General features: G+C 50.1%; 7 protein-coding genes across 7 annotated transcripts; 5 read left to right on the forward strand and 2 right to left on the reverse strand.

Annotated features, from left to right (window-relative positions):
* Window positions 1-10: 10 nt before the first annotated feature.
* BO88DRAFT_393173 (putative DNA repair protein Rad26) lies at window positions 11-2,883 on the forward strand. Its single transcript, XM_025705095.1, has 2 exons — window positions 11-849; window positions 903-2,883. The coding sequence occupies exons 1-2, from the start codon at window positions 334-336 to the stop codon at window positions 2,718-2,720; spliced, it is 2,334 nt and encodes a 777-aa protein (XP_025560101.1). The 5' UTR covers window positions 11-333; the 3' UTR covers window positions 2,721-2,883.
* Window positions 2,884-4,482: 1,599 nt separating this feature from the next.
* Window positions 4,483-6,363, forward strand: BO88DRAFT_406779 (mitochondrial 37S ribosomal protein uS4m). The gene is made up of 3 exons (XM_025707243.1): window positions 4,483-4,577; window positions 4,651-5,124; window positions 5,202-6,363. Exons 2-3 carry the CDS (start codon window positions 4,690-4,692, stop codon window positions 6,072-6,074), a joined length of 1,308 nt encoding a protein of 435 aa, XP_025560102.1. The 5' UTR covers window positions 4,483-4,577; window positions 4,651-4,689; the 3' UTR covers window positions 6,075-6,363.
* A 293-nt stretch (window positions 6,364-6,656) lies between these two features.
* On the forward strand, window positions 6,657-8,725 carry BO88DRAFT_406780 (uncharacterized protein). Its single transcript, XM_025707244.1, has one exon. It carries the CDS (start codon window positions 6,782-6,784, stop codon window positions 8,513-8,515), a length of 1,734 nt encoding a protein of 577 aa, XP_025560103.1. The 5' UTR covers window positions 6,657-6,781; the 3' UTR covers window positions 8,516-8,725.
* Window positions 8,726-9,413: 688 nt separating this feature from the next.
* BO88DRAFT_437214 (pyruvate dehydrogenase (acetyl-transferring) subunit E1 alpha) lies at window positions 9,414-10,838 on the reverse strand (the record flags this gene model as incomplete). Its single annotated transcript, XM_025709615.1, has 4 exons — window positions 9,414-9,943; window positions 9,984-10,438; window positions 10,507-10,640; window positions 10,719-10,838. 4 exons carry the CDS (start codon window positions 10,836-10,838, stop codon window positions 9,414-9,416), a joined length of 1,239 nt encoding a protein of 412 aa, XP_025560104.1.
* Window positions 10,839-15,296: 4,458 nt separating this feature from the next.
* BO88DRAFT_115542 (uncharacterized protein) lies at window positions 15,297-15,882 on the reverse strand. Its single transcript, XM_025701306.1, has one exon. It carries the CDS (start codon window positions 15,692-15,694, stop codon window positions 15,377-15,379), a length of 318 nt encoding a protein of 105 aa, XP_025560105.1. The 5' UTR covers window positions 15,695-15,882; the 3' UTR covers window positions 15,297-15,376.
* A 452-nt stretch (window positions 15,883-16,334) lies between these two features.
* Window positions 16,335-19,777, forward strand: BO88DRAFT_445539 (uncharacterized protein; the record flags this gene model as incomplete). Its single annotated transcript, XM_025710220.1, has 20 exons — window positions 16,335-16,381; window positions 16,414-16,444; window positions 16,524-16,541; window positions 16,597-16,700; window positions 16,759-16,807; window positions 16,933-17,032; window positions 17,161-17,208; window positions 17,609-17,646; window positions 17,740-17,817; window positions 18,009-18,051; window positions 18,143-18,234; window positions 18,363-18,467; window positions 18,638-18,650; window positions 18,679-18,720; window positions 18,761-18,896; window positions 18,926-18,996; window positions 19,036-19,137; window positions 19,210-19,336; window positions 19,359-19,440; window positions 19,523-19,777. 20 exons carry the CDS (start codon window positions 16,335-16,337, stop codon window positions 19,628-19,630), a joined length of 1,434 nt encoding a protein of 477 aa, XP_025560106.1. The 3' UTR covers window positions 19,631-19,777.
* Window positions 19,778-21,715: 1,938 nt separating this feature from the next.
* Window positions 21,716-24,917, forward strand: BO88DRAFT_346401 (vWFA and PH domain-containing RING finger protein; the record flags this gene model as incomplete). Its single annotated transcript, XM_025703336.1, has 4 exons — window positions 21,716-21,971; window positions 22,034-22,718; window positions 22,771-23,700; window positions 23,753-24,917. 4 exons carry the CDS (start codon window positions 21,716-21,718, stop codon window positions 24,915-24,917), a joined length of 3,036 nt encoding a protein of 1,011 aa, XP_025560107.1.
* Window positions 24,918-25,412: the final 495 nt, after the last annotated feature.

A 25,412-nucleotide genomic window follows, 5' to 3' on the forward strand; every position in this document is an offset into this window, starting at 1 on the left:
TCAATTCAGGATGTCACCAAGGGAGAAATGCGAGGGTGGGAAAAGGTGTGGGTTGTCGGAGTGAGAAGGAAAGAGAAGTTGTTGAAGAGGGAAGAGAATGAGATCCCGTGAGGCAGCAACTGGCAAGCAACAAACCAACTTTGAGAGTCCATCTGGATTTCTCTCTCTCTCCCAACACGACGTCAACTTTTCCGCATCCCGCATTTCTTTCCTTCCTTCACTTTCATTTACTCAACATTCATCTTCCCCCCCCAATAACTCAACCAACTAGCGCTTTCCTTTTTTCAATTAATCTCCACCCTCTCCGTTCATGGCGATCGTCCAATCCAGGGCATGGAAGATAACGACGATGATTTCTTCTCCGATGATGGCTTCGACGACATCCCTCCCGGTACTTTGTTCCAATTGGAGCAGAACGCTTATCGCGCAACTCAGGCCCCAAACCCTACCCAACAACAACATCATCAGCAACAACACTCGGTCTCTGACGTAAAGAGATCGTCGCGACCCTTTTCGGACCAGAACCGTGGGGCATTTTCTGATAATGCATTCGTTTCCAACGCTTCCTTACGACCTCCTCCTGCCTTGCACACCGGGTTGAGTAACGAATATGATGTGTGGGACATAGGGGAGCTGGACGCCGAGGTTCTGGACAATGGGGTCCCAATTCAGTCAAATGCTGCACTGGATCAGGCGGCGACATTTGCTACAACTCAGCATCAGCCAAATGCTGCTGCTGCGACGGCCGTGGATGACTACGACGATCTACTGGACCCCATGGAGGTCGAAGAAGATGGCGCCTCTCATTTTCAGGACCTACACAGAGCCTATGCTGAGCTTAGCGAAAAGGTATTCATGCAAAACCACCATCCTTGAGTTTAGTGATCTAATCATCTCGATAGCTAGCTTTAGAAAGCGCGCGACAAAAACAAATGGCCGAGGAGCTGGCTGCAGCCAAATCAATGGCTGCAACGAAAGCCGGCGAGATTTCCATCATCCGGGCCAACCAGGCCAAACTCATCGCCGATTATGATCGCCAACTGACAGCTCTGCGAAAGGCAATGGCGGACGAGATAGCGAAACATGAGGAGGAGGTTGCGGCGGCTCGTGCGGAGGGCAAGATGTTCGCCACGGAAAACGCCTTTCTGAGGCAAGATTTAGCAGAGGAGGCCATGCGCGCCAATCAGCTCAAGGCAAAAGGTCGAGCAGAGGAAAAGGCACCGCCGGTGACTCCTAAGAAATCGAAGGTGCTACCATTCCGCGATGGCTTCGACGATGATGAAATTCTCGCCGTTTCTCCCAGCAAGTCAGCACGTTCCAGGCGAACCACACCACTCATACCGGGGAAAAGGAAAAGGAAGCACAGTCAGGATACCACGACACCCTTACACTTAAGTCCGCAAGCGGAGCCCGTGGCAGCTGATTTGGCCGAAGATCTGTCGGACGATGCAATGCTAGATGCTGTGCCGGATAAAGCTCAGATAGGCGCAGTACCTAACATTGTGGACCCCAGCATAATAAAACGCCTCATGAATCACAGAACACACCCGGATGAGAAGCCTGATATCGAGGTCATGGCTGGACTGGCATTCCCGTCAGAGCCACAGCGCATGCTTTCCACCATTCTTCTAGAGGAGACCGAGAAGCTGAACCTCGGGAACTACATGGTAGAGTACGCACGGGCGATCATATCGTTGTGGTCTCGTGCGTTGACAGAAAAGTTCTTTCAACCTATCCCGATGTTCATTTCCATCATGCACTACCTCTTATTGGAAGACCTACAAGCATTCGATCCCGACTTGTACGCACACCTGGTGCCGGTTCTGCAAGTATCCGCGGAAGTCAACGCAATTCCCCGGTTCAAGGCCTCGCCCGTCTCCCGACAAAACCTAGGCCAGGCGCGGAAGACTCCCTTATCCGAACTGGAACCGCTCGTCGATTCGACCGATGTTCTTGGCCTGCTGTATGATATGGCATGCATTCGGATGCACGTAGAACATGATGTGATTGAGCTGTGGCGACACGTGCGCTACGACTTTGTGCTGACAATGCTGAACTGCTCGCAGCGCATTGACGACATAACGCTGATGCTAAGCTTACTTTCGGCCAGCATCCGTGCTGATTCATTCGGTCCCGTCCAAGATACCGAGCAATTCCAGCTCACCATTGAGAACTACATCGTGGATCGCGTCGCCAACCTGCTAAGCGAGCCACCGCTGCTCGACGAGGGACAGGAGCCGTACAGTCCAGATGAGGTCTGCGGCATGCGGCAAGAAGCATTAGCCTTCCTTACCAGCGTCGCTTTCAATCCTCGGATACCGGACAGCATGCACGGCAGCATGGTCATCGCATCCCATCCCACCGCACTGGCGCGATTAATCCGGGTGATGCATGATGAGCTGGAAGCTCTTTATACACAACCACCGGAGAAGGACCTCCACGCGGCCTTGGTCAACGGACTCATGTGTCTCGTCTATAGTGTAATACAGCGCCATCGCGAGCAGGCAGATCTGCAGCCCAAGCTGTCCCGTGTCCCCGGTGGGAAGCAAAAGTTCCTGGTGGTCATGACACGATTAGCGTTCAGCGAGGGCCTAGTGCTAGAAGCAGGAATCGACGACGACACGGTTGAAATGGCCCATGAAATCCTCGATGATGCCGTGACGCCGCAGGAAGCTGAGGCGCTGGAGGAGGCATTTCCGAATGCCAAGCGGGAGGAATAAGCTGCTGCTTGTAGCTTGACAGATGTGCTCTGCTGAGCTGATGGGTGTTAGCGGGTAATTTATGGTTGGATATGGAAGGGTGGATGTCTGAATATTTATACAACGATACCAACGATACCAGAGTAATGATATACGATATAATATGATAATGCAAATGTCCAGTCTGTTGAACAAATGCCAGCTTCCAATGTATTTATAGGCATCTAAACATCCCACCCAAAGCAAGACATTTCATCGTGAATTGTTTTGCAATGTGTTCATCCACTAGCTATATTCAAACATAGCACTTACTAGTACTTTCAGAAGGTATGATATTAGAACAAGTCCTGGACTATGAATTATCTGCTTGCAGGCTTGGACGAGGGCTGCAGTGGCCTCTGGGGTGAATTGATGCTCGATAGTGTGGAGGCATTTGGCACTGATTAAAATGAGTATTCTCGGCTAGTACTACGCCAATGGTGTCATCATTTGATATGATAATGCTACTAGTACTTCCGCCGTTGTTAAGTGGTTTGCTTGCTTGGTGGATGCCGGCACTATATATAGAGACGAGTTACTAGAAAATATATCCGTGAGATGATCAACAAGGATAATATGTTTTTAGATACAGGAGGCGAAGAACACAGAAGAAAGGTTGTGAGAATGGTTCATGATAAAATACTGCAGTAAATTTGTCATGTGTTGACTACAACCCATCATAATTATGTAGTTGAAGTATCCAGTCCCCGTAAGTGCCAGTCGGGGGGTAGATAAAGGAGAACCAACACTAAGTAAGGTTTACTGACGATTGGGCTACATGAACTTTAGCGAATCCTTGACTCCAGAAATTGGACTTGAATGGAGGCTCTGCGTAAATAAAGTCATATAATTAGGATAGGTGGCCCAGTAGGAAAGGACCTGCCCGGTAGGTTCTGGCATGGAGTACCAATTGTAGTCGCAGCCTGAGGGAGATATTTGAGATCGAGTAACCACCGGGTTAACTGCTCATTCGAGATCTCTCATTCACGAGAAACATACAATGAGTCAAGTAAAAGTATCTATTTCTGAGATTCAATGGATAGACTCGAGTACTGCTTGCCCCAGAATAGTATCCTGGAGGAAGGATAGTCTAAATAGGCAGGCATGGCTCGACAGCAGTGATGGACTCCCACAAGATAGGACGGACATACGAGCCGTGGGTAGCCGTAGGCTGTAGCGAGTGTAGGGGCAGCTCTCCTTTGCAGAGCTTCTCGCGACAATCTAGTCAATACGAGCGCCTTGTTGACACGTATCTCCGGATTACAACATATTTACTTTGCTACGTGAGTACTAGATGCTCTCTTCTCCATACCCCCGCACAAGGCGAAGAAATGATGAAAAGAAATGAGATTCCACAAAGTGGAGGAGTGCCAAAGAATACGCCTGTCAATGACCCGAAGGCCGTTGAACGGATTGTTCCGCCGCGCTGTGCAATGCAGGGACCAATCCGTGGTGGACCGCCTTCTTGATCGCAGCCACCCAAACAAGGTAAGTATGAAGAAAAGAAAGAAAAAAAGATTCTAAAAGTTGGGCGGGTGAGCGAAGATTATATACCCGTCGGTGGAGGCGGTGAAAGAACGCTAAGAGTAAGCGAGCTTGGTTCCGCCAATCAGAGACATAGGTTATCAAAGGCACTTGATGCCTCAGACAGCTGGCATCAAATAGTTCATGTACACGTGATTGATATCACGTGCGCCTGCGAAGTTTTGGGCGGCCGGGAAAGCATGGGAAAAGAGGCCGACGGGCAGCGAGACAGACAAGAAGACATCTGCTAGCAGGCCATACCCTGCCCATCTCGCCATCATGAGGAACAGGGCGACCCAGCATCTGAGCAAGCCGGTATGAAAATATTCCTTGCCCTGTCTCCTTGCTCATCTGGCCGCAATTGCTAATTCTTGTATGCTTTACTTAGAAAGTCCGGCAATCATGGAGCAAATGGAACCTATATAACATGAAGCGGTTCTCCATCAAGAACCCCATGTTCCGAACTCATTTCCAGCAAAAATGGGATGCCAAATCGATGGCCCGTGGATATCATGGTGAACAGGTCTCCGAAAAGCACTGGGTGCGCATGTTTTCTCCCCGCATTCGCAGCGTGATGCCCATGGATCCCGCCAAACTGGCCAAAGACGATGGTTCTGCCTTGTCCGCCGGTCGTGGTATGGGTGTTGAGCCGCGGCCTGATCCAGCCGCGTACTCTAAAGTCTCGAAGGTCGAGAGAGTCGAGACCGATCAACTGGACAGACCTTTTCCCTATACACAGGCGACTTTTGCTCCCCTAGAGCGCCGGCTGGATGTGGCCGTCTTCCGGGCTATGTTCGCCAGCAGTACGAGGCAGGCGCGGCAGTTTGTCATTCATGGAGCCGTCACGGTCAATGGAAAGAAGGTGAGTGTGCCTGGGACGCTGCATGGTCCTTTCCATTTAGGCGCTGCCATTGAAAGCTGATCGATTACGTTTGACAGATGAGATACCCCGGTTACCTGCTCAACCCTGGTGATCTGTTCCAGGTCGAGACCGACCGTGTCATGTTTGCCACCGGTGCTCCGAAGAACAAGTACGACCGGCGCGCGGCCCGTATTGCTGAGAAGGAAGCGGAGAAGGCGACGGAAAAGAAGGCTGAGGAAGCCGAGGAAGAGGGTGAGGCTAAAGAGGAGGATAAGCAAGAGGATAAGCAGGAGGTCCAGTCCCCGCGCCAGACATTGCAGGCTCTGCTGTCTCAGGCCAAGAACATCATGGCCGACAGCAAGTCGGTGCTTCCGGCCAAGCGGAAGCAGGAGCTGCGCGGATTCCAGAAGGCCGTCCGTCGCGTGCTGTCTCGCTCTGATTCAAACGTTCTCGCCGACAACCTGGAGGCTCAGTTTTCCGAGCTGACTCTGCTGCTCAAGGCCAAGAAGGTAGAGAAGAAGGAAACACAGGATACCACAGCTGCCAACTCCGAGAAGTCCACCAACACCAAGGCCGCTGCTGAGGCAGACAGCGAGACCCAGCCCGGCGATAAGCTGTCCGAGGCATTCCGCCAGGCTGCTGAGAACCCCGAACAGGAGGTGGACACGTCCGAGTTGACCGATGAGGAGTTCCAGATTCTTCGTCGTGCCCTTGTCCAGATGCGTGATAACCCGATCGACCATTCGAAGCCGTACGCTACGCCCTGGCGGCCGCGGGACTTCATGAGCGCTTTTGCCACGATCCCTCGCTACTTGGAGGTGCACCCTAAGGCTTGTGCAGCCGTTTACCTGCGCCACCCCGTGGTTCGTCCGGGCTTGTCGGAGGTGCCGTCGCCCTTCAGTCCTGCGACTGGAGCGCTGGCATACCACTGGTACCTGAGACGGCGGTAGACGCATGAGAAATGCTTGTATTAATTAGTCGCCCCCATCTGTTTTTGTTCTTTGGGTTTATTTTCGCTGTTCTGCGGGCATGTTCCACAGTCTTATTGTATTACTGGGTCGCTGGTTTGATTGTTTTTTAGATCTTTCTCTCTGCATTGTCGGTGTGCTCACCGTGTATCTTTATATCTATCTGTCTGGTCCTCTGTTGATAGGAGAGGGTCAATATCATGTTGCAGCGGTGTTGGAGCAGGATGATCACAAATGTAAATCACCAATGAAATATATCCTCACTTCTAACTATTTTTCTCACTCTTCTACTTTTAAGTAATCCTATACAGTCTAATTATCTTAACACAGTCTCCGTATGATCTCTTTGTCCACCATATTCACGCGATACCGCATGTATTGTATACCTGCCAAAAAGGGAAGTGACCATGGTGGTCGGCTTACCGTCAGCTGAAAAATACACGCCGGGCCCCGATCGGCGGGGGGCTTTTCGCCTGTCAACCCTCGAAATTGCAAATCCGACCGAGCAATTTTCATTTCGATTTCGACTTCGACCTTCGACTTTCCCTTTCCTCTTTCTTTCCTCTTCAATCTCCAGCACGCCGGCAGTGCGTCCACTGCTGCTGCTTCATCCCTATCGTCCTTTTCCCTATTTCTTGCCTTCTTTATTATACCCCGCCAGTCGCACAGGCAGTCCAGTATCACAGACCATGTCAATGTATCCCTGGCATGGCTCCACGACCAATGCCGCCGCCGCCTCTTCTGGACCTCGCATCGACTCCCCCTCCTCCACTCCTCAATCCTCCCTACAAGTGCCTGGGTTACGATGGCTCCCGTCTATGATATCGCGCGCAACACCTCTTCCCACCTTGTCGTCATCCAATCTCCGTATAGCCCAGCAACAGCAGCAGCAGCAGCAGCAGCAGCAGCAGCAGCAGCAACAGCACCCATCGCCGCAGCCTTCCCAAACACCACCGCAGCCGCAGCCGCAAACTGCCCTCTCCCATCCCCATTCCCATTCCCATCCACACAATCACCAAACAGCACGCCCGCAAACGCGCCAACCTGGACCAGCCGTTATCGATTCGCGATCCCAACAACCACTGACTGAGACCCTTGAAAGCGAAGCAAGTGACCATACGGATCCCTGTGCGCGCGACCCCACCCACGCCGACGCTCTCGCAGATCCCGATTACGGCACATCTCCCGATAATTTAGCTCAGGGAACGAATATTTCCCGACAGTCCGGACATAGATCTACGACTACCGCCGGGGTTATGCCTAACGGCACCGCGGCTAATCGAGCCGCACTCCATGCAGCAGCAGCCAGTGTCGTTAGACCCTATCCAATGGAAGACCAGGACGACGATCCCGATGGCGCGCCAAACGGCGATCGGTCGCGCAAACATGGAAAACGATTAACCACCCTGGAAGAAGTCTCGTTGTTCAACATCTGCAACCGACATGCGAGCGAATTCGGACAGCGCAGTAACCTCTGTAAATGGTGGATGACTGTTACAGAAGAGTTCACCCAGGACCAGGGACACCCATACTCGTGGCATTCGGTGCGCCGTAAGGTGGAGTTGGTTACAAAACAGCGGATGAAGTTCCTCGACGAACAGCGCGACAAGGGCGCTGACGCGAGCGAAGACCTGTCGAATCCTCGGTGGCGGGCAGCAGTGGACGCATGGATTCCTACATGGCGGAGGTGGGAGGACGCAGAGGCACGGCGGATCGAGAAGCGCGATTCGCGCAAACCGAGGAAGAGGAAAGACCGGCCATGGGATACATGGACTATGAGTCCCAGTGACGAGTGGAAGGGCACAGCAAGCCCGCTTCCTACTGTCAGCCAGCACCAACCTGGACCTGTGACTCCTGTTTCGCAGAGCACCGTGCGACTACCCCCAGGGTTCGATAGTATGTTTTCGAATCAAGGACTACAGACCCCATCTCCGGCGATTAGTGTGCCGGATGGGCTTGCGACACAACAGCGGGCAACGCCGTCCACCACTCCAGCAGCAGCAGCAGCAACAACAAATAATCCGCCATCAGGGACGGATAATTCTATGATGAGCGCTATGCTGGAGACACTGGGAAAATTGAATCGTCACCTCGACTCCGTCAATACCCAGCCTACCTCATCTGCGCCCAAGAAACCGACGTCACCCTCCAGATCCCGTGTTCGCGAACAGCGCCAGGACGCTCAACCAGCGGAACTCAGCACGGCTACACATGATCCCCCTCCTGCGTCCGTCGCCCAAACCGGACTCATGCACCTGTCATCCGACTTCATCAACAAGCTCAAAGATGAACTCCGACAGGAAATGCGCGCTGAAGTGCGTGCCGAGCTAGAAAAAGATCGAGCCACACTTGAAGAGAAACTGGACTCGGTGCAGCGGACACAGGAAATGATCCTTGAGATGTTGAGACAGGAGCCTGCTTGAGAACCAGCTTTTTCTTTCTTCGTTTTTCTTTTTTTCATTTTCTCTCATATCCACTATATCCTCTTGTTTTCTGTTTAAATATTCGTGCGTCCTCTTTTTTTTTTTTACCAGATGATACCCATGGACGAGTATGTCGACTATCTTATATTCTATCTCTTTTTATTAGCTTTCTTTTCTTTTCCTATACTCTTTGAATGCTGCAGTATGGATATCTGACTTGACTGAGTGACTGACTGCTGGCAACATCCTTTCTCTTCTCATTTCATATCTCGATTCTTTTCGTTTTCATATATTCACTCTGACCTTTCGGGGAAACAATACATATATACAACCTACCTATACTTTCACTACATTCAAGTTCCATCTCTGTAGAAAGTAGTGTTTACTCGACACTATCGACAGACATCTAAGCTCCTAGATGCATAACCCCCTAACTTAATGCTTTACAGGTATAGACATACAAGCTAGTAGAAGAGGACCTGAAACTTCAAGATATTGAAGGCTTGGAGTAATGCAAAAAAATATAAATAAAAACAGAAAAATTTCCCGGGCTAAATTACATAGTAAACATATCCATGGTATGGATGCCTTTGCGTAGTAAAAGTAAGTAGTAGGTAGGAGCCTGCCAAATCCCAAATGGTCTGGTTGCGTGATGTGTGTGTGCGTGCGCGGTCTAAACTTTTGTGTTTTCAAACAGAGAGAAAAAAAACAAAAGTAAGACCACTTTCCTTCACTTGCTCCTCCTTTCTTCTTTCTTTTCTTCTTTTCTTCTTTCCTTGTCATCATCATCCAGAGTTCTTGCCAACTGAAGGTTCATTTCTTCACACTTTGGAAAATAGGGAGCCTTGTGTTTTAAAGAAACATATCTAGATTTGGATTGGAGTGGTTATGGGTATATCTAGTAGTAGAAGGTCTCGTCGACAGTGCGACCACGCATCCACTTGGGCTCGGAGCCACGGACGTAGATGTCCTCGAAGAGAATGCGGGGGGTGTTATCGGGGAGGGGCATCTTCTCGGCGATGGCGACCTCCTCGTCGACGTGGGCACGGGCAGCCTTGTCGAGGGACTTGAGCTCGTCCTCGGAGCAGACGTTCCAGTCGAGGATCTTCTGCTTGAGACCGGCGATGGGGTCGTTGGTGCTGCGCATGCGCTGGATCTCCTCACGGCTACGGTAGGTGGTACCGGGGTCGGACATGGAGTGACCACCGTAACGGTAGGTGACGTACTCGTAGACCAGGGGGCCGTTGCCAGCCACAGCCCAGTCCTTACCGTACTTGACAGCGGCCTTGGTGGCCAGGACGTCCATGCCGTTGACCTTGATACCAGGGATGTACTGACCACGCTTGTAGGACTCGGTCAAGGCGGAGGAACGAGCGGCGGAGGTACCCATACCGTACTTGTTGTCTAGCAGGAGATTGTTAACTATGCCTGTCGTGAAGTATAGTGTCGGAGGAGTTAATTGACTTACTCTCACAACCGAACAGAACGGGGAGGTTCCACAGCTTGGCCATGTTGAAGGCCTCGAAGACCTGACCCTGGTTGGAGGCACCGTCACCGTAGAGGACGATGGAGGTGGTGGGCTCCTCGTTGTACTGCTGGGCGAAAGCGAGACCAGCACCGACGGGGACCTGAGCACCGACGATACCGTTACCACCGTAGAAGTTGGGGGCGAACATGTGCATGGAACCACCCTTTCCGTAGGCGATACCCTCACGGCGACCAAGCAGCTCACCGATGATGGAGCGGACGGTACCACCACGCATCATGGCGAAACCGTGGCAACGGTAGGCAGTGATGACCTTGTCGTCGCGGGTGATAGCGTGCTCGATACCGGTGGCGACGGCTTCCTGACCGGTAGACAAGTGGCAGAAACCTCTGATCTTCTTCTCCTTGTAAAGACGGTCGGCGGCCATCTCCATACGTCTGAGCGATAAATTAGATCCTGCATGAGGCTTGTGGGAAAAAAGCAAAGGGCCTAACGGCGGCCATACCTCATCGAAACCATGTCGTAGTACATCTGCTTGAGCTCCTTCTTGGTGATCTCCAGGGTGTACGGGGGAGGGTCGATCTCGTAGGTCTCGAAGCTCTCGTCGGAGAGGCGGACAGTGAAGGGCTTGTCATCCTCCTGTAGACAGATGATAATCGCATTAGTTGAGGCCATTGCGGAGGTCAATCCGGGATATCCAGGGAGCTCTCAACGAACCTGGGGGACATTTTCAGCATGCGACGAAGCGGCGTCGGTGGTGACGGAGCGACGAGCAAGAGGAGTGAGGGCCTGACGCCTCAAGGGCGCGGACTGACGGACCGCAGCGCGGAACAACATGATGGACGAGAGGGAGGGTCCAACCGGGGAGGGTATAGAGGAGCTGGAGGAGAGGAAGGGAGATTCTGTTATCTTCAACTTCCTCAACGGAGATGTTGGGAACAAACTTTCCCCTGCGGCTAGGCGGAATTCGGCAGGCGGCTTATCTAAGCCCGCTTCCCTTCCCTTCGGGGCCGTCCGGTGTAGGGCCCTTGCAAACCACACAAACACCTGTTCTTTTCACGCCTGCTGCTTCTTTTATTCTTCTACTGGCCTCAATTCACTCATTCCATTTATTCTCTCTCTCTGCTACCGCTATCAATACACAGGCTCATCTTTCTCCCATCAATTGAGCTTGTCAAATGCGCCATTGAGCTCGTTACGGCGAACGGGCCCCTCTGATCGCCATGGCCAACCAACCACATCACTCCTTCGCTGTTTATCGGACCTTTGTTCACCCGATCACTGGCCAGACCGACTCTTAGCCTAAGGCAGTACTGGGTTCCGTGTCTTTCCGAGCCTGTCTCAGCGTTGATTCAACAAAGGCGGTCACGTCCTCACAGATTGTATGGCGACATGCGTGATAGCATGTTAATATGTGCACTAACTTTACTGTCCCAACTCCAATCAGCGTCTTCCTGTTCAGCAGAAGTGTTCGCTATTGCATCAGCAATTGACCACCGGCAGTTATAAGCTTCCATCAAGCCCATGCGGACAAAAATCCGAACACATGGTTTCCGAGCTAGGATTTATATCCGATAAGCGCAGCAGCTCACCGCGTCTATCTCTTGACTCAGCCCTCCAAATGCAATGTGGGTGAGACGAAGTCTTTAACTGAGTTCAGGCTCTCCAGACAGCCTCGCCTGAGACAGCTTCGCCTATTCTACAATACCTGAAACAGACGCCGCATGCCTTGCATACATTTCTGGCCCCATGTATGGGGGTCTGTCAAAGCCACGTTCACTACGACTACACTATGGCGGTGTTAGTTGGGGCCAGAAATGAAGTCTTTTCTAAGTTGGTATACTTACAATACGAATCCTGTAAGGCCCAGCTTGGGGCCAGTTCGTTGCGCCACGTGCTGCTCAGCCATGTGCTACGGGCCAGCAATCTGCATGACAGGCTGACACGATGGCTGATAGCCAACAACAATAGCCGACTACCCAACAGATATACGCGCAAGGATTTCAATCCTCTAGGATACCCATCTGCCATGAACTCTTGCGAGATCTGGCCCACGATAGGGATCCCGCGGGAGCTTTGCATTGCCAGGGTAATCCCGCGATAGCCGATATTCTAGCATATACGCGATTGGTGAGAAATTAGCACACGGAGGGAGCTGGTCAGGCTTGGACTGATGTCATACAACCTGGAACCGAGCCTAGCAGAGATATAGGATCTGGATCTGATTCGACTGCTCCGTGCGCGGAACGTGGCAATCATGGTAGAGCCCACTGTAGCGAAGCATCAACGGTCCGAGATCTCCGATCGTTATGGGCTTGATTGCAGTGTCAAGAAGACATATGCGACTGTCTAGCTTCCAGTAATGGAATATAATGAAGCAAAGAGTGGTAAATGCGCCCCAAACGAGGGTGTGTACATGGAACATGTTCTGCGTAGCGTCAGTATCCAGCCATGGGGCGAAAGGGTCATCTTCCGTCGGCAGAGGACAGGAATACTAGCACAGCGCAGAAGGAAGTCTGACAGACACGACTCTGAATCCTAAGAGGCAGTGCTGATGTATATACTACTTCACACAGGTAATCCATTAACAGTGAGCACGACATCAGCCCATGACGCAGTCATAGATGTAGATCGATTTTCAAATCCGAGCATCAAAGGAATAGACGGAGCAACTCAGCCCAAGACGGGAGCGACCCCCTTGCGAAACGTGGCAAGAGAAAGTGGATAAGCTGAAGGTGGCCCAAATTAATATCTTACTTTACGCACGGAGATGGTTCGTCATGGGGCTAGAAATTGAATTCCAGCTTTTCCGGTACACTGGGGACCTTCCTTGTCCGTCGGCGCTAGTTGCTTTTCTGTGTAACCAGTTAGTACGTAAAATATTAAGCCCGAGGAAGGAAGAACGAGCTATTCTCAACTTCTCAGAATTAGGGAGAGCAAGGCGTAGCAGGGCTGGGTGCATACACGGGAAAATAGCGGATATATTTGGGGGGCCAATTCCGTACAATTACTTTTTTTATTGTTCAACCCGGAATTCCAGATTTTGGGTCAGCGGGTGAGATGGATGCAGATGTGTAGATCATGGCCTGTGTGTGTCCCAACTGGAGCGGTGTTGGTCAGTCGCAAAGTAGGAAGGTAACATTCTTACATTACCAGGATAACAGATTACTTGCGATTTGTAATTTTTGAACTTGCTTTTCGATTTCAATTCCACAACTCCTCCGAATGAAAGGGCAAAAAAAAAAAAAAAATGAAACCCCATTAACTAGTAGTAGCATTGAGCTGGAGAAATCAAAAGAGGAAAAAAAAGGACATACTGCCTTTTCTGGACTGCTGTCCGACGATAGTTTTTCTTCCTCTGACTCGGATACCAACCCTAATTGGCATTCTGGGGTGTTCTAGAAAACCAGAGGCTATTTTCCCATTTGTCGTGTTCTGGGAGCTGTGAACTTTGTTCGTTATAGTGGGGGTATTTCTCTTGCTGATAAAGTTTGGTTAGCGGGTTGAAAATGGGCTTGGTAAGTATTTTACAATGGCGTTGTTACCTATGAATGAATGGTTGGTTTTTTGGTATTGGTGAAATAATACCACGTTGTAGCAAAAGTGGCATGTTTTCAAATATTTCCTTGGTTAATGGGTTTGGGTGACACAAGTTCATCTAAGCCTTGGGGTATTTGTAATTCGCATTGCACGACATAGTCGATATTTATTGCAGGTATTATGCATGCGTGGTGGTGTTGGTGTCACAATATGTCCTGCATGCCTGGGTCTTGTGAACCATGCGGGGAGGGGCATAGTCGGCTACTATTGCCCTGGAAAAAGGGAATGAAATGAAGCCGTTTCTACCGAACCAAGGAATTCAAAATTTCTATTCAGAAGTTTTCGTAGTGGTAACAGGGATTTGCGTATGGGTATAGCCCAGGATAATAATCGGAGACTGCGGGGTCAGTTCCAACCTGACCGTGGCCTAGATCTGGAGACTACCATCATAGTATCCTCCAATCCTATGGAGCCCACAGGGCATAGGGCCTCTCCAGAGAGTTTTGTTAGGCTAAGTCGAACCTTACTTAGTCTTGTCACCAGTCAATGTTACATTGTCACAAGTCAAATTCTACCTATTACCTAAGATATAGACTTAGCGTGCCCAGGCTTCATAGATGCCAATAGTGCGAATGATGAAAGTGGTCTACAATGCCGTAATTAAACAGGCGTCATTTTGAATGAGCTATACTAACGTACATCTCGAAGATTGATTTAATCTGGCATCTCCCATATCGGATGGGACCCTTATATACCATCAACATCGCTGGCCTTCATACCCCTGGCCCGTGCCACAACACTGAGACTTTCTTAATTCTCCTTAGCAGTCTACACGTGTATCGAACCGCTTAAAGCCCCTTATTTCCTACATAATCACATACATAGGTGCACAGCATATTGTGGGTCATGCTGGCACATCTTTCCCTTACGACGCGGAACAATATTGCGGACATTATCTCGCACCAGCGGACCATTATGCGAGAAAATGGTGCAACATGTTGAATCAGAGCGGGAAGGGATCATCTACTTGGTATGATCTACTGAAACATGTCCAGCTCGCTGAAACTGCTGCGTAATGAGCCCGGATGCAGAAAACTGCGCGGTTTTATCGAAGAGACCTCGGGCTTGTAATAGTATTGTACTTAGTATCAAGGGTATCAATTCTCGAGATAATGTGACTTGGTTGATGGAGAAGTGACAAGATGTTTGCCAAGTGAATGTGATATCGAAAAATGGAGGGGTTGAGGTTGGCACAATGAGGATGATGGCTCTGCTGAGACATCAAGCTGCATCGTTGAGAAGGTGCTTGACTCATTACTCTATATCATGACACAATGGTATATCTCTAAAGTGGTCTATCATCCTGGTTTTGTGAGCTAATGAGCACACTGGAGGAATTGATCAGACATGAAAGTCATTACAGAAGTTCATCCTGTTCATGGTCATGACTGGACTACTTGCCACGGAATATGGATCCATTGTGACATCTGACGTCCTGCTGTAATCTTGTTTGATTTATAAGTGGCAGTATTCTACTCAGTAAATCAAATCAATAATCACAGATTTTAGCAAGTAACCACGGTGTCCGCGGACATCTAGATGGCTTAGATCTGTGACAGCATCGGCCACTCCGAGGCGATAGTCCCACCATTATGGTATTGTCCTCTTGAGGGTTTCGGTATTGATGCAGGTTAATTTAGCAGAACTAGTACCTAGAAAGAAAATACTTATATTACTGATCTTGAGAGTACTTTCCCGGATATTTAATGGTCTAGCATAGGTGTCCGGTACTACGATAGTGCATGTACCTTTTGCATCCCTACCACCGTCTCCCGCTACAACTTCTCCAGCCCAAAAAGATGATAAGAAAAAGTAAAAATCCATGCGCAAAGAATCAAGGACATCGTAGCTAGACAGCATAATATACACAAGACATTATCCCTTGTTGGGCACCGAAATGTACAAAAAGTAAACAATCCCACAAACCAAAACCAAAGTAAGGTGCTGACCGAACATCCATAAGGAACATACGATAACCAACCAGATAAACCGCTCATGATCGACACCTGACAGCAACCACCTAACCCATTTAAGTCATCTCTGCGACTATAGTACTTACTCCGCGAAATCTCCTCCCTCAGTGACCACAGCATCGCTCACCTAAACGGAAAGCGGGCCCGAATATTGCTACTAAGTAACCACACAACCCCAGCATCTATCAAAGTAAACTTCGAGTCTAACAACTTAGTCCGACAACTCGAGTCTCGAAAAACCAGAAATCCTCCTTTAGTAATGACGTACGTACTTTCGCCCTATCTATGTACTCGTTTTCTTTCTCTCTCCCGTGTCCCTTTTTTTACGACAGCCCGCACAGTGGGGATGGGTTTAGTTATAGTTAGTTATCCAATCCCGCTGACAAAGACAGGGGTTAGGGCAATGAAGATAGTTTGATTGGTGTTGAGAAATCTAGAATCAATATTAGGGTTTGATGAATCCGCCAATCAATGCTTGGAATTGGCACTTTCAGACATGTCCATATGTAAGTAGTAAGTAGGTCGGGTCCCTACGGGGTACTCCGAAATGCACGGCAAGGTTATAGTAGTCTATCTTGTGCTCGAACCATGGTAGGTCAGCGACAATCCCGACCCTGGGCTATCAAACGCCGGAGGAATCGACTTATCTACGGAAGATCGTCGGGGAATCTACTTGCTTAGTTTCTTAGTGACAAGTTATAGTTATAGTTACAGTATGGGGGAAATTTGGAGTAGAAAGCAAAGTACCTTGCGTCAAAAGATGGACTGTGCGGGAGTGTCAATGCTATGTCAGGAGCCGAAGTCGGGGTAAGACGAGTCAGTAAGTAACAGTAAGTGAGTAAGTGTCGGAAGCATTCCGGGAAATGCGAAGCAGGAGCAGCAGCAGGAGCTGAAAAATGAAGCGTCCGTGCAGTGGGTGGCTACTGTATGCAGGTTTAATTGATTGAAGGGATGCAGGTCATTGGACGTATGCAGAAATTGAGAACAAGAGAAAAAGAAAAGTAGGAAATTTGCCTTGTAAGTGGCGCTGCTGGGCGGAGGGGGAAGTTTTACATATCATAAACTTAGGGAACATCGGTCATGACAAGTCGCATCATTTTCCAAGCAACGGATGCACTGCTTTGCAGTAGATTCTACTGTGTCCATCTGTGCGTCTAGTTGACTTCGTGTTGCCTGACAATGAGGACTGAGGTGATCAGACCACACCTAAAAGCAAATCCCGCAGGTGCCTGCGTCGATGGAAAGTGAATCGGTACTTTGTGTGTGGTTTTGAAACATTGAGTGTCATTCGGCCAACCTGACCATAAGGGGAAGGAGGCTTGGATGGCATGGTGAACCTAGTCTAGTAGTTTGCTAAGTTCTGCCCCAAAGTTGGATGTTGGAGGGGTGGTTTCACGATTGTTTCAGGGGAAGTATTCTATAACAAGAATACTATTACTGCCCGCCCCCGGCATTTCTGTATTCTTCATACAATATACTAATTAGTCTAGCTCCAATTACCAATTGCTTAGGGGCCGAAAGGAACCAGAATGAAAAGGAGTTAATAGACACCGTCAAGTCTTGGTGCGAGTGGTATTTTATCTCAGATATTGCAATGTGTCGGGATTACTCTTTCCAGCATGGTTGCGCCCGTAGTCATGACCCGAACTACGCCGGATAGAGTAGCGGATAATACTCCGTATTAACTATCAATTTGCAGAAAACGTCAGTCTAGATTAACCCAATACAACATGTACCAAAGCAGTTCTTTGTCCGACTGGTCCATTGACCAAGATTTGACCCTGGCCGTTGAAGTCATAAGGCGGATATTTGACCTGTCCAGCGCCATGACGGGGTAGGGTCAGGGTAATGATCTAGGGGCTTTGGGCACTGGCAGGTGAGGGCGTCTCTCATCACCGACCCAAGACCCGTGCATGATTATGGGGCCAATGCACTCTTCTGCATATCATTGCGATAGTTCCTGAAAACTAGTGAGTAATGTTGGGGTCTTGATGGGTAGTTATGTGATCTTGCATCATTATATTTATTGCTGAGGTAACACAGATGCGGGTAGTCATATTCAGCTGCTAATTGTGGCCGGATCGTCCTCCGATCTGTAGGTACCATGTAAGTAAATATTATTCCACTGTGCGCATGCGAACTGTGCCGTCATCTGGATCTGACAGCGCCCAAGATTGATTGTTGTGGAACGTGATCGCGATTTGGTTGGCTCAGCTTTGCTTGCCTTCTTGCCACGGTTTGCGGTTCCACGGTTGAGAAGAATAATGGAAAAAGCGAAGAAAAAGGGCGATGTATCTAAGTGTCGAGGGACCGACCATGGTATGGAGTTGATTAAACAGCCAATCGGATGAAAGAATGGCAGTCAACTCAGTTTTGAGGCAAAGAGCTTTAGAAAAGATGATGGTGCACGATGCGCTTAGTATGGCGTACTAAGCTAACATACCGAGGTTGCCTCCGTGGTGGAAGCCCGTCACTAGGTATCTAGTGTGTCATTTTCACTATTTGGTCGGTAGGGACTAGTAGGATAATATTGCCACATCGACAAACATATCGACTTTGGCCTTGGAGGCAACTTCGAAAATGGTAGCCGTGTTCAGAAGAGAAATATACCCGTCAAGAAGCCAGATCACCCACGTCTAAACCCCCAGTTGGTGACTGAGGTTGTGCCGGGCAATCCCCAGAAAAGCCCTATGCTCCTTAGCCTGGACCAGAGAATCCTCTATTACGGCGCGAACCCTAGGCTGATCATCCGTCGTCATAAAATAGAGTTGCAGAGGGTAAGAGCCAGCGTGTTGCTTTTTCCGTTGTGATTACCTTGGATCTTGCTGACTGGGGGCTGAATCCTTGGGTCCGGTTCAATAGTCGCATCGATTTCAAGTGTAGACTACAGAGGGTTGGGAAGCCACACTAGGGGCGGTGGTACACCACTTAGCACAATGCTCTAAAAAGCATTCTATAGCTGTGCAAGGCAGTGGCAACACAGTCTGCACTAGCGGGCAACCTCTTTCTCTACCTAGTACGGACTAGGTATATTGCGACTGCCCGGTGTTGTGTAATATAGAGTTTTGGCAACATGGTATTATCCAATTTGATGATACGGGAAGGGACGAGACGATGTAACTCTGGGTGTTTGGTTACCATACTCCGTACCGAACCTGCGAGTTCCGATCGGGCGCAAGTGGGGAGAACCGCCACCAGCACCACGGTTCCTCCACAGCACATATTTTTGGACTTCAGCACGCACCTTCCCTCAGGCAGCCAGCACGATGGTCGGTCATATTGATGATCATCATTCAGAAGAATCCCCGCTTGGTGGCCACTGGTGCATAAGTGGATGGAAAAATATCAGAGGACGTGCTGCTTCATTGTCCGTGTGGTGCGCTCTCCGTTACCTCCGTTTCTCCGGAGCGAAAATGGACCAGGTTCCTAATAAGCCCAAGGCGACTCAATGCTCTCAATAGCGATTGTGACCAAGTGGACTAACCCCCAAGCGAGTATAGTGCCGTCCCAGGGAACGCTGGAAGGGGAAGGGAGCGACCCGCCCAGACAAACTAACCTTTCGGGTGGAAATCTTCCACGGTGGGGATCCCGTTGATATGCAGCTGTACCGCTTGCCGCTTACGTATCCGGTTGAGACTCACTTCTCTACTGGATAAAGGGGAATAGCAACACCGACCTAGAAGCTCAGGAGAAGCATGCCAACCGGACTTTCCGCTTGCTCTTAGCCTACAGCGCTTGGATGGGACTCGATTTGCTTTCCTCGTCATGACAGCAAACGTTCGAGGATCGACGGTCCAGTGCCGAGATTAAGGCCAATCGTTGCTGAATTGTGCAAAAGCACCAGCCTATCGGGATACCATTACCGGGTCCAACGAGGATCGCTATATATGAGTGTCAATAGACACGACCCCGATGTGTATTTTTCGCTGCTGATGGTCACTTAATGAGGGGCGTAATCCACTCAGACACCGTTCATTGTACATAGCTGACAGGCAGCCTTCAATAATCGACAGTGGTCATTGGAGCCTGCAGAATCCAAAGCCTCAGTGTGGCTAGGCTGATAGTGGTGATGATGGTAATGATGAAAGAAATCTCCGATAATTGGTAGCAGATTAATGCAAAAGATAGGTCCAAGTTTCGTGTAGGGCATTAGCACTGAAGCATCTGACTGGACGGACCATTTTACCAGGGGATGCAAGGGATGGGAAAATGACGGGTCTCCGGGTGATTCAGACTGGAGTTAATAGTTAAGATATCTGTTGGATAGTTGATGCAACTTTAACCTGGAGAATTCTCAGCTCATATCTGACTACATCGTGCAGCCACGATGACCTCACGCCTTCCTAACCGGGTGATTTCTATACCATATTTGTTCGCATTCTCTGAAACGTTAGTCCGAGGGGGTTAAGTATTTCCAGCATTTCAGGGGTAGTTACTCAGATACCGTAGGTTTACCCGTACCGAGAGTCCGTCCTTTTGAGACTTGAATGTATCCAGTCCCTGGATCGGCCCCACTGCGTGGTTTAGTGAGCTCCAGACATCCATGGCTCGGCGGTCATGGCCCCACTACAGACCAGTAATCTTCAATTCACAAAATACGCCGATGGCTTGTCCTGTCAATACCGTTCCGAAAGAATTACCCCATTTGAAAGGAAGGTACAGGTCATGGAGTATTTAGCTCTCGATATAAACCAGGATGAAAATGATTATATCTGGTATGTGTTGTGTATGTTGTGCGAGTAGTCTTTCATAAATGGTACTTGCTAAGTGGTAGTGGAAATCAACCATGGTTACTCAGTAGGTAACACCGGGATACTAAATACTACAAAATAATTAGTACACAAAAAAAAAGGTAGTATTACCAATTCTCGTAATACTGATCGCTCCGCCCCAGCGACTATCAACGGCTTCGCTGAACCGGCTCGGACGCCGTCGTAAAATTGTTCGCACCAGTGCGATATCTCCATCTTTTCCTGTTCCGCCTTCTCCTTTCCCTCTCCTCTCCCAGATTCTCGTCATCTTCACACACCCCCTCCCTCCCTTTCGCTCCCTCCTCCTTCCCAGTCTCACGCATGGCCAACCAACCTTTTTGTTGGTGATTCTCACTGCAGCCACTCATCCTCCTCCACCCTTGGTCAATCTCATCCATCCTCGGGGCGTTTCCCTCAGGTTCAACCCCCACTACGTCTTGACCCCCCCCACTTGGCACCCCTAAATAGTAAATCTCTCTACTTGTTTTCTTCAAAAGTTCCCAAAACCTCCTCCTTCCTGATCCTGTCGTCCTCCTGATCCGTCAGGAGCTTCTTTTGCCGTGATCCATGTGGAAACATCGGCCCTCTCCCAGATCGGATTTCACGTCTGGGAATGACGATTCTTCTGGCCCTCACACATCCGAGCGTGGCAGCAGTGCTCGTCCTAAAAAGAAGTCTCCGCTCCGTAAGTATAGTGTCTCGTACTAGTGTTACTCTTGATTCTTCTTAACTTTCGGCTGCTGAATCTTATATTATTATTATTGTCCTTCTTATTCTGGTTATCATTTGCACTTTTGCCCTTTTCTTTCTGTTTCTTCTGGTTGCTGTCTGCTCATCCACTCTCCTTTTCCCTCCTTATCTCTCTTTCTTTCACTGTCTCTCCTCTCTTTTGCTGGAGCTGTCCCCCCGTTCGTTTCCTTCTTGAGCACTCAGGACTTTTTTAGTCCCTTATCCATTACAGTTCATTCATTGCTATACCCTCCTTGGGGCCAGCACGTGAATTAGAACGTTGACTCATTTTTTTAAAACCTTCTATTAACTATTGTTATGTGAGACGACTGCATTGCTTTGTCTTTGCTGTCGTCCGTCTTGGCCTCTCTGCTCTTTACCTGGCCTCCCATCTCACTTCATCACCACTGACTGTGACAAATCCAATATATTGGCAGACTTCTTTTCTAATTCCAAATCTCGTTCGCCACCTCCTCCACCCCGAACCTTCACCTATATACCACTAGAGCGCCCTGGAACCGGCTACTCTGCTCATACTGCCCGGTCTCGCGCCCCCTCTACCACAGCCAACTCCGTCTATTCCAGCCAGCAAGACCCCGGCTGGCCGTCTGATTCCCACAACTCGTCGCGCGTGTCCTTCAACTCCAGGTCAGGCAGGCCAATGGCGGGCTTAATGGATGTTGACCGCACTCGGACGCGGAGAGACAGAACGTTCGTCGGCACTGAGTGCGCCATCTGCGACGAGCCACTAGAACATACCTTGCGCGGTGAACGTGTTCTCCAATTCTCCTGCACTCATGTCTCACATGAAGCCTGCTTCTACGAATATATTCGCGAATTCGAGGGCCAGTACTGCCCAACATGCGATGCGCCGTTAGGGCTTGATACTAGCCGTGGGGGAAATATGCTGGATCTTGGTAGGTGTTCTCTCCCTTGCAGGGATCGGAATAACGGTTGTGCTGATCATTACCGCATACAGAGAAGCTCAGCAATATTGTCCGCTCTGTGACTAGTGACGCTGCGACTCATCGAAGTGGCATGTCTAATCTTCCTCCCTGGGAACCTGTTCCAGCTCAAGCACGACGGCCCAGTGATGCTGGAAGTCATGCAGGAAGCCGGCCACATAACCGTGACAGTCGGGATACTTACGTCAGACGCGACAGCCGCGACAATAGCAGCCACCGCGAACGGGTCGAACGACTGACCATGGGATCCCGCCAACATCACTCGCGGAACGGAAGTGTTGCTGGTTCATCGGACTATAATGAGTCGCATCAACATGCCGCCAATGGAAGACGCCATGATTACGACGTGCAAGCTATGGAGTCTGACCTCAGCCCCCGTCCCGCTGTCACGAAGAATCCCATCCCGGCGCCAACGGTGACAATCCGCAGCGAGTTCCCGACGCTAAATCGCTCACGCCAGCAGCAGTCTTTGACGTGTCTGATAACGGTGGAAGTGCCTGAGGGCAGCTGGCAGCCCGATGCAAGCGACCTAACTGCGAATGGCAAAGACCAGCCCCAAGACGAACCTTACGGCGCAATGCGTTTCCCCCCTAACCAGGAGCCGAAACCAATTCCTTATGAAAGCCAGGAGAACCTGGACGATCTAGCAGAGGACCTGCGGAACAAGGTGGACAATTGGCACGGCCTGGAATTCAACCGGTAGGTGACTCAATTCGGCCGTTACAAAATTGCAACGCTGACGGAAACTCAGATTTGGAAAGCTCCGCTTGCACGGCCACATGAGTGTGGGGAAAGACCGTACATCCTGGCAGGAATTGGAATGTTATCTCTTCGGAGAAATGCTCATCTGCGTCAAGGAGAAGAAGAACACCCAGCGCCGTCCATATGACGATGATCAGTCCAAGCCGAAACCAACCCGGTGCACCTTGAAGGGTTCCATTCTCATCAAGAAGCACCTCAACAGCATGGAAGCTGCTGCAGACGAGCCTATCCTTGCACTGAACCTGTCGGTCAGTGAGCTTCCCTGCTTTTACCTTCGTTTCCCGAACCGCAGTCAGTTAGAGCTCTGGCGCCGTTCCCTTCTCGACCTTCATCCCATTGAGAGCACGTCTCCAAACAATGATTACGACTATGATAATTCTGGCGCAGAGGAGGAGGAATACCGGAACAACCCAATCAAACGACAGGCCTCGATCAATTCGTCTTACGGGGCCGCCCGATCAATCAACACGGCCATCACAGACTATACGAGCATGGGCAACGAGAGCCCAGCGCCCTCCATCCATATTCCTCTCGACCTTGTAGTCGTGATTCCAGTGTCTTCTTCCATGCAAGGACTGAAGATCACGCTCCTTCGGGATGCACTAAGATTCCTCGTACAAAGCCTTGGCCCTCGCGACCGTATGGGACTGGTGACGTTTGGTTCTAGCAGTGGAGGCGTCCCAATAGTGGGAATGACCACCAAGTCTTGGGGTGGATGGCCTAAGATCCTTGAGTCCATCAGACCTGTCGGACAGAAGAGTCTTCGTGCAGATGTGGTCGAGGGTGCTAACGTGGCCATGGACTTGCTCATGCAACGAAAGTCGTCGAACCCCATCTCTACCATCCTTCTAATCAGTGATACATCCACCTCTGATCCCGATAGCGTCGATTTTGTTGTGTCCAGAGCTGAAGCTGCCAAGTAAGTTATTTTTGATCCCTGGTCCAATGGACGATTTGCTGATTGCTTGCAGGGTTAACATCCACTCCTTCGGCCTTGGACTGACCCACAAACCGGACACTATTATTGAACTCTCTACCCGAACCAAAGGCTCATACGTCTACGTGAAGGACTGGATGATGCTTCGCGAGTGTGTCGCTGGTTGCTTGGGCGCACTGCAGACTACCTCCCACCAGAACGTGAAACTGAAGCTTCGTCTGCCCGAGGGCTCTCCTGCCAAGTTCGTGAAGATTAGTGGAGCTCTGCATACCACCAAACGGGCTACTGGTCGTGATGCGGAAGCAGCTCTGGGAGACTTGCGCTTTGGCGACAAGCGCGACGTTCTGGTCCAGCTTGTTATCCCTCCTGACAACTCCACGCAAGACACTACGCCTCAAGATGCCTGGGAGAGCCTGGTGTCAGGGCTAGAGGCACTAGGGGGCATGTCTGATGGCGATGATCAGCGTGTGGCGAGCGTTGAGGAGGTCCCCCTTATCCAGGCAGACCTGACCTATGGTGACTTCCTGCGGGAAGGCCATCTTACTCATTCTCCAAGACCGTCGCTTTTGGCAATTACTATGCTTCCACCTAACCCGAAAGCCAAACCTGGTCGCCCGTCTAGCCCACCCATCCCTCCTCATCCATCTATCGTTCAACGACGCATGGAGCTTCTGACGTCCGACATGCTGACGCGGGCCTTGACCTTGGTGTCCCGTGGCCAGCATGACCGTGCGCAACACTTGTTGACCGAGACTCGCAGTATCCTGAAGGGCCTGGGCAAGGGTGGTCTTCCTCCTCTGCCCCCCGGCGCCAGGCCAGCGGGTACCAGCGACTCCGGTAGCCGAGCAGACACTCCTACCTCTTCTTCACCCAAGTCGTCTATGTTTGATGGTCACTCGTCGGCGGCTTCGGATACGGCGACCATCACTTCTGTGTCTGCAGTCGATGGTCAGACCATAACGGCGTTGGACGCAGACCTGCAGTCGGCGCTGGAATGGATCAACCATCCTGCGGTATTCTCCAGAGACTCGCGCAAGGCTGTGTTGCAAGGCATCGGTGTAATCTCCTCTCAAAGGGCCTATACTTTCCGATCGCCGTCTGAGGCCCACTGGGCCCAGCGTGTGGCAGGTGTGCGACGCCTGACCGAACGATCCAAGGAATGGCGCGAGACTGGAGATGACGCGTTGACTGAAGAGTAAATGTGACAACTCTTTCAGCTGTTTATTTCTTTCATTTTGGATGCGGTTCAAGTCCCTCGTTTGTTTCTTCCGATTTCATCGCTTTTTCATCTTCTCGATTATGATACCACTCTGTTCACCACGACTGTGCGACATGATACCACGGTTTGATTTTTGATTATTTCCTTGTACATCTAGTGGGGCCTTATGTATATAGCAGGTCCCGGTATTAACTAATAGGCTGTTGGTATATGGGTTGGATTTGAATGATTTACGGCTCTTGGAATATGGGTGGCATTCATGATATTTTTGTACTAGTCTACTCTCAATTCAATAATCGGGCGATGCATCTGGGTTTATTGATTTTCCTATGCTGTAGACAGCCACACATCATCATTAACTCTAAGACTAGTGCTTACCAGTCAACTCGCCCACGTCATAGAGATTACTGCAGTGGACTTACCCGGAGCAGCAGCGTATTAGTACTCTGCACGTCCACACTAGACCCAACTAATT

This window comes from Aspergillus vadensis (assembly GCF_003184925.1).
Source record: "Aspergillus vadensis CBS 113365 unplaced genomic scaffold BO88scaffold_21, whole genome shotgun sequence".
Taxonomy (NCBI): domain Eukaryota; kingdom Fungi; phylum Ascomycota; class Eurotiomycetes; order Eurotiales; family Aspergillaceae; genus Aspergillus; species Aspergillus vadensis.

Excerpts from the sequence above, each read along its gene's own strand:
- BO88DRAFT_393173 (XM_025705095.1), top strand. The coding sequence starts at position 334 with ATGGAAGATAACGACGATGATTTCTTCTCCGATGATGGCTTCGACGAC. Across the intron at positions 850-902 it reads ATGCTGAGCTTAGCGAAAAG|CTAGCTTTAGAAAGCGCGCG; the intron begins GTATTCATGCAA and ends TCATCTCGATAG.
- BO88DRAFT_406779 (XM_025707243.1), top strand. The coding sequence starts at position 4,690 with ATGAAGCGGTTCTCCATCAAGAACCCCATGTTCCGAACTCATTTCCAG. Across the intron at positions 5,125-5,201 it reads TCACGGTCAATGGAAAGAAG|ATGAGATACCCCGGTTACCT; the intron begins GTGAGTGTGCCT and ends TACGTTTGACAG.
- BO88DRAFT_406780 (XM_025707244.1), top strand. The coding sequence starts at position 6,782 with ATGTCAATGTATCCCTGGCATGGCTCCACGACCAATGCCGCCGCCGCC.
- BO88DRAFT_115542 (XM_025701306.1), bottom strand. The coding sequence starts at position 15,694 with ATGCTGTGGTCACTGAGGGAGGAGATTTCGCGGAGTAAGTACTATAGT.